This window comes from Gigantopelta aegis, chromosome 4 (assembly GCF_016097555.1).
Source record: "Gigantopelta aegis isolate Gae_Host chromosome 4, Gae_host_genome, whole genome shotgun sequence".
Taxonomy (NCBI): Eukaryota; Metazoa; Mollusca; class Gastropoda; order Neomphalida; family Peltospiridae; genus Gigantopelta; species Gigantopelta aegis.
The window spans coordinates 96,352,430-96,365,900 of record NC_054702.1 but is presented as its reverse complement, the minus strand read 5'-3'; the positions used below and the strand labels follow the sequence as shown (position 1 = coordinate 96,365,900).

At 39.0% G+C, this 13,471-nt stretch overlaps 1 protein-coding gene across 1 annotated transcript in view; it reads left to right on the top strand.

Annotated features, from left to right (window-relative positions):
• The window catches only part of LOC121370091 (TPR repeat-containing protein DDB_G0287407-like), a 32,317-nt gene extending 23,607 nt beyond the window's left edge, over positions 1–8,710 (top strand). Inside the window, exons 22-28 of the mRNA XM_041495192.1 lie at positions 521–639; positions 1,986–2,130; positions 3,330–3,444; positions 4,111–4,348; positions 5,482–5,704; positions 7,506–7,724; positions 8,041–8,710. Coding sequence (XP_041351126.1) covers positions 521–639; positions 1,986–2,130; positions 3,330–3,444; positions 4,111–4,348; positions 5,482–5,704; positions 7,506–7,724; positions 8,041–8,100 — 1,119 coding nt within the window. The 3' untranslated portion in view covers positions 8,101–8,710. The remainder of the gene's footprint in view (positions 1–520; positions 640–1,985; positions 2,131–3,329; positions 3,445–4,110; positions 4,349–5,481; positions 5,705–7,505; positions 7,725–8,040) is intronic.
• Positions 8,711–13,471: the final 4,761 nt, after the last annotated feature.

The window sequence follows — 13,471 nt, the reverse complement described above, 5'->3', positions numbered from 1 at the left end:
GGTCAGGGTCGTATCGCTGCATAATGCAGAGTCGAATGGTAATTTGACAATCTCCATCTAGTGCCCATTATTTTTCAATAATTCTGTATTCAGTGGGGTTATAATTTTGTTTACCTGATATTTATAGAATTTTAAACGAGCTTCCATTTCGTATCACGTTTATGTCCCGAGTGAAGTAATTTCCAGTTGTCACGAACTGTAACGAGTGACAATGAACATTATTTCACGAGGGATAGAAACATGTTACGAAATGGAAGCATGTTTAATATTCAATTTATTAGTCATAATTAGTCTTAATTAATATAACTCAACTCATTTGTTTGACGTTCCAGTAAGGTTGTAGTAATCGATGACGTCACGAAGTGTTAAGTCCCACTTGGCGTTCTAGTGGGACATATCACTTTGAATTGTATCAAAATATTAACCTTATGAGTAATAAATATATTTATTGGTTGCCGTGATATCCTAAAGAAATGGTTTCAGAAACACGTGGGTCCGATATAAATGTTTTTATCTTTAGATTTACGAGGAGCAGTACTTCGGACACCTGACGCCAACAATAGGCGTCATGCTTGGCAACATCGCGGTGTGTCACAGGAACCTGGGGAACGTGCAAGAGGCGGAGAAGATGTACAAAAAGTACAATGTATTTCAATGACATATTTTAATAACGTGTACACAAAGTACAATGTATTTCACTGACATATTTTAATAACGTGTACAAAAAGTACAATGTATTTCACTGACATATTTTAATAACGTGTACACAAAGTACAGTGTATTTCACTGACATATTTTAATATCGTGTACAAAAAGTACAATGTATTTCAATGACATATTTTAATATCGTGTACACAAAGTACAATGTATTTCAATGACATTTTAATAACGTGTACACAAAATACAATGTATTTCAATGACATATTTTAATATCGTGTACAAAAAGTACAACGTATTTCAATGACATATTTTAATAACGTGTACACAAAGTACAATGTATTTCAATGACGTATTTTAATATCGTGTACAAAAAGTACAATGTATTTCAATGACATATTTTAATATCGTGTACAAAAAGTACAATGTATTTCAATGACATATTTTAATAACGTGTACAAAAAGTACAATGTATTTCACTGACATATTTTAATAACGCGTACAAAAAGTACAATGTATTTCAATGACATATTTTAAAAACGCGTACAAAATACAGTATATTTCAATGACATATTTTAATAATGTGTACAAAAAGTACAATGTATTTCAATTACATTTTTTTAATAACGTGTACAAAAAGTACAATGTATTTCAATGACATATACATATATAAAAATAAAATGTATTTTAATAACAATTTAACAGGATTAACATTTGGGGCGGATACACGAATTACTTATTTGTTTGTGATGGTGGAAAACAAAATGGTAGAGCAAGTATAATTTAAAAGGGCACATGACTTGTTTCAAAAAGGACAAACAGAGGAAAGTATTGAAGTCATAACCTATATACTACTTAAGATGTTATCCAATCATGGTAATTTGATATTTAACAATAGCCATTTACCTATTAGCCGAAATTGAAAAGTATGTTTGTCATTAATCTGTAACACAGCTCGATATTACTGAGTCGATAAAGTAGGTACATAGTAGGTAAAGTAGATAAAAACAAGAGTATGTGATTACCCTTAATTCTGAAACATCCATTCGGTTTTAAAATTATGAAAAATGGATTTTATGAATAGCAGGATAACTAGAAACACGTCGGTTGTTCGAAAATGGATAATCTAAACAATGAAATGTAAGTAATAAAAATGACCTTAATAATGAACAATACTCGGTAGTGTTTACAAACTTGGGTCCGTCGCTTTAAGAACTGACGCCAGAGAACCATTTCCATATAGTAAAAGTATACAGTTACTGACAGTGAAGATGGTCCAGGAACTCGATTATATTTACTGGTAAGCATAAAAGAGGTTGTTTTTCCAGATCACTTGAAATTAACGAGAAGGCATTTGGACGCTGCCATCCTAATGTTGCAGCAGTTCTGAAAAACCTTGCCACGATGGAAACGAACAGAGAGAATTACAAAAAGGCCGAGGAGTATTACAGAGAAACATTAGACATACAAGAGGTTGGTAACAAAACATAATTAAATACACTATCTCGCCTTTACAGAGAAACATTAGACATACAAGAGGTTGGTAACTAAACATAATTAAATACACTATCTCGCCTTTACAGAGAAACATTAGACACACAAGAGGTTGGTAACTAAACATAATTAAATACACTATCTCGCCTTTAAAGAGAAACATTAGACACAGAAGAGGTTGGTAACTAAACATAATTAAATACACTATCTCGCCTGGTAACTAAACATAATTAAATACACTATCTCGCCTTTACAGAGAAACATTAGACATAAAAGAGGTTGGTAACTAAACATAATTAAATACACTATCTCGCCTTTACAAAGAAACATTAGACACACAAGAGGTTGGTAACTAAACTGTATCATACATTCTTAAAATCACTATTCTCACTTTTGAAGAATTTCATGTTTCCAGTCAACATTTTTAACCAACCTTGAAGGTAATATACTAAGTAATGTTTTTTAAAAATATTATTCAAATTTAAAAACAAAATGTTATGCACAATGTTGAAGGTTTCTTTTTAGTTGCATGATGCATAAAAAGCTGCAGTGATCACCTATTTCGAAATATATAAATTAATATCACTCTACTATTAAAGTGAGAGATAAAAAAAAAGAATTATATAAATAAATGAAGGACATTTTCGCAAAAAACCCAAACATTTAAAAACGTCAGCATGTACATCAGCACCCGATTCTGCTTGTGGCCATGTTTAGCATAACTTAAACTATTCGTTTTGAAAATCTTATAGACTCGTATTGACTGGAAGCGGCGCGTGCGTGCGGTCCGGATAAACACAATGGAAATACATTAGTTTCAACGAGAACGTCTAGACTATGCGTGCGTCTGCAAAACGCATGCAGCAAACTGCTATGGAAATAATCGTATATGGTGTACAGTGGCTAATCTAAGGGGAGCTCCAAGGGCCCGCCCCCTAATTTAGCTCCCCCCGTTTGTTTTACGTTGAAAAATCCAAGGAATTCCTTCGGGAACGTTAGTTGGCTTCGGCCACATCTGATTGGGAAGATTAAATGGATTTAATGGATCCGCCACTGATGAATATGCCCAAAACGCAAGCAACAGGCGCATCAGTCGCAACATTCAGACCGCACGTACGCGCTGCATCCAATCTATATGAGTCTTTACCGTTACTGGTTGATGTCTTCTTATTGTATAGAAATGTGAAACCACAACGGACGATTCCCAGCTGTCTTGGATTAAGGAGAGGCTCGTGTATACAGTGCTGATGCAGGGTCGCGTCAAAGAAGCCATATCAATGTTCACGGATTTGTGTAAGTTACTCAAGACACAGATCGACCTATCTGTCTATAACGGCAATCATCAAATATCCTTTATTTTGTAAGTGTAAAGAGATCACTCATTATTAAAACCAACGTTAATGTGAACTTGGATTAGAGTTTATTATGTTTATATAAGGTTGTTATAGTGGTATCTATCTTTTTGTGTGTAATTTAACCACTGCTGCAAAGACCACTTATTACTAAACCAACTTTACCATGTAAACTTCCATTAATGTGTATTGTGTTTGTATAAAGCCACTCTAGTTTCATATAGAGGAAGTTTCTTATTAAATTAATAAACATCCTTTCAGTGGATGTTAAGTTGCCCTTTAATATTCACATTTAATTTACATTTAATATACCGGCCTGGGTGATATAGTGGTTAAACCATAAGACGTAACGCTGGTTCTGTGTTCGCATCCCGGTACCGGCTCTCACCCAGCGTGAGTTTAACAACCCAGTGGGTAGGTGATAGGCCACTACACCGACTTGTCTCTCACCAACCACTAACCCACTGAGATAGCTGAGGTGTGTATTCAGGTTATCGTGCTTAAACCGTAATTGGATACAATCACGAACATAGGTATAAACAAACAACAAACAAACATATTACACATAATATAACTATTCTGTCTTGTTTTTCCCCCTTGTCTTCAGACCAACGTGTTTCCAAAGCGAAGTCCATCGACAGATGCTGGCCAGTCGTCTACGTGCGAATGGTCTCTGCGCTACTGGAAGAGCAGCAATATGACCTGGCCACGAAGGTCACCTTGGACATGATACAGAGTGAAGTCAAACAGGATATGAACTTCATACATCTCGATATCCTGGACTCCATGTCCAAGAAACGACCAACTCGACCAAAGGAATTTTCTATTGATTATGCGCTAAAGAAGTAAGTAGCAAACAATACTTTAATTAGATAAAATGTTTGAACTGTCTCGAATTCTAAACATATAATACGTCATTGTAATGTTTGTGTATTTCACATTAACACAATTAATAATGGTTGTTGAAACATTTTATACTTCAAATATTGCAACTCTAACTCTACAGTTAGTCTTACATTTCTGTGACTCGTAGTCTATTATAATAATCTACAGTAAAGTACACTTATAACGAACATGCTTAGAACGAACTTCTGCATAGAACGAACTGATCGTGCAAATGTGTACAACGAACTACTGCTATAACGAACTAACTATCATGGTCCCTTCTGGTTCGTTATAAGAGTTCTTTACTGTACTTGCATCCACCCATCCTAGCACCCACCCACCAATCCATCCATCCATCCATCCTCTGTTCATCCATCCATCCGTCCGTCCATCCCTCGTTCCATCCACCGTCCATCCATCCATCCATCCATCCAGCCATCCACCCAGCCATCCACCGTCCATCCAACCATCCATCCATCCATCAACCGTCCATCCATCCTTCCATCCATCCATCCATCCGTCTGTCGAACTATGTCGATGATGTCTATTAGTATTGCGGACAACACGTAGCTCAGTGGTAAAGCGCTCGCTTGATGCGCGGTCGGTTTGGGATCGATCCCCGTCAGTGGGCCCATTGGGCTATTTCTCGCTCCAGCCAATGCACCACGACTGGTACATCAAAGGCCGTGGTATGTGCTATCCTGTCTATGAGAATGAATGAATAAATGAATGTTTAACGACACCCCAGCACGAAAAATGCATCGGCTATTGGGTGTCAAACTGTGGTAATGGAAAAACAATGTGAGTATCAACATCAATATAAAAATGCAAGATTTAAACAAAAACACAGTGTAAAGAACTGTGTAAAAATACAAATATCACAGATAGATACTGACTTTTACTCAAAACTTCAATTTTGTGCTGTTTTGGCCATTCTCAAAGAGAATGTTACACCCCTGCAGCACGCGCAGGGGTCCTGTCTATGGGATGGTGCATATAAAAGAATCCCTTGCTGCTAATCGAAAAGAGTAGCCCATGAAGTGGCAACAGCGGGTTAAATCAAACATTTCCTTCCTTCCTATTCATATTGCAGATGGCCCAGCAGTATTAATCTCGTGAAACACAAGATGGAGCGATGCCTCATTCCGCAGGAAGACTCCCAGGCGCTACTGGAGTTCCTGGAGAAGACGGACGAACTGTGCGGACTGAAGCAGGCGCTCTTTGACCACGCCATCGTCTGGTGTGAGCAGCAGAACAAGCAACAGCTGGTGCTAGCCGTCGCAAAACACGCCGCCAACAAGTTCCCGTCCGAAGAGGTATGCTCAACTCCACAATGAAAACGCACCACCCAGGTTTCAGTGTATATAGCATGTGTGATGTTGCTATGTAAATCTGAAAGACAAAATCGTATTCCGATATCAAAATCGTATCTCTGCACAAGGCAAAGTCGTAATTGCTTTCATGATCCACTATCAGTTAAAGTTTGCACATTGATTAATTAATCATTGGCTATTTGATGTCAAACATAGGTAATTCTGACTCGTAGTCAGCACACTACATTTTTCCTAATGCAGCAAGGGATCTTTTATATGCACTTTCCCACAGACAGGAAAGCACACACCATGGCCTTTGATCAATTGTGGTGCACTGGTTGCAAAGAGAAAAACTCCAATCGTTTGAACGGATCCACTAAGGTGGTTTGATCCTGCAACGCATGCAACTCATGCGAGCGCTCAACCGACTGAGCTAAATCCCGCCCCCTCGGAAGAGGTATGCTCAACTACAATGAAAACGCACAACCCAATATTCATTTGTTATTGCTATAGCATGTGTGGGGTTCATATGTAAATTTGAACGACAAAACCGTGTTCCGATATCAGATCGTATCTTTGCACCACGACTGGTATATCAAAGGCCATGGTATATGGGATGGTGCATATAAAAGATCCCTTGCTTCTAATGGAAAAATATAGCAGGTTTCCTCTCTAAGACTATATTTCAACATTACCAAATGTTTGACATTCAATAGCCGATGATTAATGAATCAATGTGCTCTAGTGGTGTCGTTAAACAAAACAAACTTTAACTTTACATGGCAGGATATCCTCTTCAGCATGCTCTGGCCCACTTTATAAAACAAACTTTATTTCTCACACCAAGTCGATAAGATGTTAGGCACAGTAGTGATTGCTTCCATGATCCACTATCAGATGTTCATTGTTAGCAGGATACAGAATAACCCTGACTCTTCTATACAATATCTGGGCTATTTATTGCCTACCAGAATACATCCAGTTATAAAAATAAAATCAGTTAAATGTATAGTATTTTCTTCTAATATCCTTTTTCACAAATACAATTCTGCCTGGTGCGTTTTGAGTGGAATCCAGTATATTATGTATTACATATTGCACTGTAAATCCTTATACAGTGTGGCAATCGCCCCCCCCCCCCCCCGCCACCCCACGAGTCATATACCCTAATCATATACATAACCTACCAGGCCCTTAGGAACCGGGGGTGGGGTGGCACAGCCCCTCCACTCGTTGACGAAAATGTATTTTGTTTTGCCGTACTCTATATAAATAGAGACTGTCCGTCTGTTCCACATGTAATTTTCCGCATGGTTTTTTTTCAGATGCCTTGAAATACTGAGCTGAAATTTTGTGTATAGCTTGATCATGTACCTTTACAGATTAAGTTATGGGCCTTGAACATAGGAGATATGGAAAAATTATCTGGACTTTTTTGTGTGCAATGCATGAAGATATTATAATGCAATTATGTATATAGCTTTATCATGTACTGTTACAGATAAAGTTTAACTTTCATGTCGATTTACCCATTTTTCACAGAATTATGGCCCCTGGATTTAAGATATACGGACAATTGTGGGGTTCGGTAGGGGACATTTAGTGCTTTAGTAGTACTCTCAAAATGTTTGTTGAATATAGGCACATTAATTGTTTATGTCTGTCTATCCATGCATCCATCCATCATCCATCTATCATCCATCTGTCTGTCTGCCCAACTGTTCGTGCATCCATCCATCCATCCTTCCTTTTATCCAATCATCCAAGCTGTATTTACTGGAACAAATTATTGTTAATATTGTAGAAATACGCAATCCGAGCCTGTGAATTACTACGCGAGAAAGAGAAGTTCGCCGAAGCGTTTCCGTTGGCTCAGCAGCTGATGAGAATCTGTCCAGATAGAATGGACATCAGTCTGTATGTGAGCGAGATCGCCACGCGGGCCGGGGAATACAGCACAGCACGCAACTGCTTTCAGACCATAATTAGTAAACACGGCAAAGATAAAGCTGGCGTTGAACAGGTAATTAAAATATTATCTAGTTTGGTTGGGGCTGAGGGGACTTAATTTATTTGATATAAATTATATACATAGTGGGTCTGGTTGTATTGAAAAAACAAAAACAAACAAAGCAGCCATTGTATTTAATTGTCTTATATGAGTGGTATAAAAATTACCTACACCTGTGACAATTTCTAGTATACTAGTATCCGCGACTTGATGCATTACTAATTCTTAATTGACAGTAGAAAAAAACTTGTTCTTAATTTTTATTCCTCCATTTTGTCATTCACTAGCAATCACACTATTTCAAAAGTATTATTAATTATTATTTCAGGCCAAAGCAGGGCTGAAACTACTGGAATCTCTTGAAAAAACCAAGTTGACTAGAAAATGAAGAAAACGAAGATCAGACTTTGAGTGATAAACGATGAAAACACGGATCACATTTTGAGTAATAAACTAGTCACAAGAAGTTAAGGGCCACATGGATACTGCGTCTGAGAGGGGTAGCCTTATATTCGCTATGTCAGTGGTGCAGTTGCTGGATGGCGGAGCGGATCACTTGTAGGCATCTCGCTACTTGTCTCATGGATGTGCCATCATTCAGACATGGCAGGGCTCGACCAGTCCAGATTGCTCAGTTTACGTTTTGGTGGGATGGTTATCCGAAGCCAGATTACAAAGAAATTTATACCCAAACAATCTCAATCAAAGTTGAAAAGTGTTAACATAATAAAGGAATGTGACGTGAAACTTGGATTTTGTTTATGCATTTGCCATAGCTTTCTACCGGCAACCAAACAAGCTGTCAGTAAAAGGCTCATGTATATGCAATCTGAAATGCTTTATTCAAGTCTGTAACCTACTTCTCATTACCTTTTATCGCCTCTGATGTTTTGTTGTTGAAACAATAAGGTAACATTTGATACTGGCCCTTAATTTGTAGTGACTTTTATACATGATGATGAAAACTGGTGCATTAAAATAAATGACGATACGTAAAATACACTGAAATATTCATCTTTCTAATCGATGGAAAATAATTTATGCTTTTTTGGAGCTATTAATGAGATGGTCGAATTTTATGCAAGTTTTATGATTAGGACATTGACTGAGGATATGGTTGTAGTTCTCAGATACATGCTGTCATCGCTATAGAAAATGATAGGTCAGGGCAGAGAGTTTAACGTGCACATTCAAAGCAAACTGTTGTAGCGCACGCCTGTCCTGGGCGCAGGTGTCGGCCTCAGCCGGTTCCTCCGTACAGGACAGGAAAGGGGTGGGGAGGGTGGGGTGGGTGGGTGGGTACGCCTGCACTGTCATGTGCAAGGGAGCACCTGCAGTCCGACCGTGATCGATAACAGGCGGAGGGGTGGTTTGGTGCTATGGTCCAAAGAGAAATGGTGCGCATTTATGAGAAGGGACCGGCCTCGGTGGCGTCGTGGTAGGCCATCGGTCTACAGGCCGGTAGGTACTGGGTTCGGATCCCAGTCAAGGCATGGGATTTTTAATCCAGATACCGACTCCAAACCCTGAGTGAGTGCTCCGCAAGGCTCAATGTAAACCACTTGCACCAACCAGTGATCCATAACTGGTTCAACAAAGGCCATGGCTTGTGCTATCCTGCCTGTGGGAAGCGCAAATAAAAGATCCCTTGCTGCTAATCGGAAAGAGTAGTGGCGACAGCGGGTTTCCTCTCAAACTCTGTGTGGGCCTTAACCATATGTCTGACGCCATATAACCGTCAATAAAATGTGTTGAGTGCGTCGTTAAATAAAACATTTCTTTCTTTTTAGTACAACAATTGTGCTGTTAATAGAAGTATTTTAAATTAACACAATTTAGTAGCATCTGTTCCAAATAAAGTCAAAGTTTGTTTGTTTAACGGCACCACTAGAGCACACAATGATTTATTAATCATCGGCTATTGAATGTCAAACATTTTTAATCCAGATACCGACTCCAAACCCTGAGTGAGTGCTCCGCAAGGCTCAGTGGGTAGGTGTAAACCACTTGCACCGACCAGTGCAAATAAAAGATCCCTTGCTGCTAATCGGAAGAGAAGCCCATGTAGTGGCGACAGCGGGTTTCCTCTCAAAATCTGTGTGTCTGACGCCATATAACCGTAAATAAAATGTGTTAAGTGCGTCGTTAAATAAAACATTTCTTTTTTTATGAGAAGGAAATTAGGCGCATTTTTGAACGGTCCGCCGAAATAGTAAAGAAGGGAGCTACGTATATAGTTTTGGAATTTAGAAAATGATAAGTTACGTCTACCTTTTATAGAAATACAGATTTAAGGTGTGGAGGGGGGGGGGGGGGGGGGGAGGAAGTTCTCTTGATTTATTAAGAAGCGCTAAATAGGGAATTTACAATCTGAACATATGCCATTGTTTCTATCATGATATGAAAGTTTTTTTTTTTTCTGGTCAACTCTTCGCTGCTGCAAAACTACTTTATTTATTGGACCCTTCATTTCATAAGTGGCATCAGACATAAAGTGAGTTGTTAGGATTACTTCCCCTGAACTACAAATGACTTTCTTGGAAATCAGCAAATACGTTTTGTTGTACTGCGTTTCATTTTCAATAACGTCGTCATGCCTTCTAATATTGGTGAGTTTGTTTGGAGCAGCATAGACACCATACCACCATTTGTCGGCTCGTTACTTGTAGTAGCATAGACACCATACCACCATTTGTCGGCTCGTTACTTGTAGCAGAATAATATAACCCGTTTTAGGAAATAGTTCTCCATTAAAAATATAAAATACTGAAATTCCTTTTCAAATCTTTGTTTGATGATTACAAATAGGTTAACCTCTGTAATATTTAAATGACGGGTGGAAGTTACTTGTTATTTTAGTACTACGTGATAATAACCGTGCAATTGTATAGTACGCATGGTTTTTAATGGGGGCGAATTCCTCGTGATAAAAAAGAAATAAATGTTTTATTTAACGACGCACTCAACACATTTTATTTACGGTTATATAGCGTCAGACATATGGTTAAAGACAACACATATATTGAGAGAGGAAACCCGCTGTCGCCACTTCAACGGCTACTCTTTTCGATTAGCAGCAAGGGATCTTTTATATGCACCATCCCACAGACAGGGTAGTACATACCACTGCCTTTGATATACCAGTCGTGGTGCACTGGCTGGAACGAGTCCTCGTGATAGGACCAACAATGGATAAGACTCAACTTCTTTTAGACTGTAAAGTGCAGTCGTCCCCCCCCCCCCCCCCTCACACCACTGCGTACGGGCCTGGGTATCATGGATAACTGAAATGTCTGTGGTCAACTCATGTAGCCTTCTCGAAATTGTATTTTTTTCAGAACATATTCTGACACAGAACTTGTTTTCAAATGCATGCAAAACTAAATGATGGTGTAAATGAATGGTGGTGTGCAATCTCTAGTGGCTAGGTTGTAGTGAAATGCCGTAGATCGTAGGATCAATCCTTGTAGGATCTATGAGGTAACATAGGCCTATAGGCTCCCATTTGCGTAGGGAACAGGCTGGTTTTTGCTCGAATTAAACGAAAATTCACATTAACATTACTACCAAACAGCTATATAGGGCTGCAAACGAATCACTACGCATGTTTACATGAATTAATCTGTATAATTTTTGACCGAATTTGAGGTTTTGCTCTAGCACTGGGGAGGGGCAAGCTGCCTCTCCTTCCCCCCCTCCCGCCCCCCCTGTCTCGTACACTTATGTGAGGTAATGTGGGGAGTGTTATGCTTCCTGTATGCATGTGCCCACTATCAGGGCCAACTCGAGCCAAGTAGACCGGAAAAACGTACGCTGGGTTTTTGCGTTTCATGTTAAACCGGATGACCAAATCAGGAATCAATCAAATCGTTGGTGTAACTAGCTGTCGCAGGCTGAACGCAGAACTAATTTCCTCCATCGCTCTCTGAAATATATCACCTAACATCGGCTGATGTATCGGATTAAGTCCTTCTCTGATCAGTGAAACTATTTTAGAACTGAAAAAAGACATTTTGGAGAATACATGTATTTATTAAATAATTATAATATTTTCATCTCTTGAAACTGGATCAACACGCGGCTTTGTTGGCGCTACTGTAATTTGGTTCTTTTTTTCTAAAATACTGACAATATCGATAATAAAATGTGTTTTTGAGAAATTATCATACAGGTTCTAATAGACCAAATCAATTACTATTGCCGATAATGTTAACTAATACATTTGGTATAAGCAGCGATCAACACACCCAGGAAGTACAGCAATAAAACGTGTGGCACCTCACATCTAATCTATCTGTAAGAAAATGGGTGGTGGTGGTGGTGGTGGTGTGTATGTGTGTGTGTATGTGTGTGTGTGTGTATGTGTGTGTGTATGTGTGTATGTGTATGTGTATGTGTGTATGTGTGTGTGTGTGTGTGTGTGAATGTGTGTGTTTGTTTGTGTATGTTTGTGTGTGCATGTATGTGTGTGTGTGTGTGTGTGTGTCTGTATGTGTATGTGTCTGTGTGTGTGTGTGTGTGTGTATGTGTGTGTGTGTGTGTATGTGTGTATGTGTGTGTGTATGTGTGTGTATGTATGTCTGTGTGTGTGTATGTGTGTGTATGTGTGCGTGCATGTGTGTGTGTGTATGTATGTGTGTGTGTGTATGTGTGTGTATGTGTGTGTATGTGTGTGTCTGTGTGTGTATGTGTGTGTATGTGTGTGTATGTGTGTATGTGTGTGTGTATGTGTGTGTATATATATATGTGTGTGTGTATGTATGTGTGTGTGTATGTGTGCGTGCATGTGTGTGTGTGTATGTGTGTATATATATGTGTGTGTGTGTGTATGTGTGTGTGTATGTGTGTGTCTCTGTGTGTGTGTGTATGTTTGTGTATGTGTGCGTGCATGTGTGTGTGTGTATGTGTGTGTGTGCATGTGTGTGTGTGTATGTGTGTGTGTGTGTGTAGGTGTGTGTATGTGTATGTGTGCGTGCATGTGTGTATATGTGTGTGTGTATGTGTGTTTGTGTGTGTATGTGTGTGTGTGTCTGTGTGTGTGTGTGTGTGTCTGTGTGTGTGTGTGTGTGTGTGTGTGTGTGTGTGTGTGTGTGTGTGTGTGTGTGTGTGTGTGACAATCGCGGTGACCTCGTCCTACTGACCCGGCCCTGACCTACTTAGACTGACCGTGACCTACTTAGACTGGCCTACTGTGCCGTGTGCAACGTCCTACTGACCCGGCCCCCCGGCCCTGACCTACTGACCCGGCCCTTAGACTGACCTACTTAGACCGGCCCCTGACCTACTTAGGCTGGCACGAAGAGTATAAAAAGGCTAGATACGGTTTAATTGTCACGATTGTTATTCGATCTACTACGTCATTGTTAGGAGATTCGTTTGAGATATTTTGTCATTGTTAGAAGAAGATTCATTTGGATCATTGTGAGAGATTTTGTCAGTGTTAGAAATCGACTGGATCAAGACTTGAAAATAGTAAGTTAATTTTCTTATTCTGATTTAGTTTGAAGAACTATGTGTTTGCAGTGGTGGACAAATATAACGTTTAACAAATGGTACTTTTTGAAAATCGTCCTTTCTTCAAAGACGGTGAAATAAATAACAATTTTACATTGAAAGTTTTCTGCCTTCTAAAAACGGAAGCAGTTGTTCTTGTATGCAACGTTATTCAAAGACTGACGTCATTCAAAAATGATAGACAGAAAATAAATACTCTCACCCCTGTTGAGTCGTTGTCTCTATTAAGTCGTGTTATTTGGGAT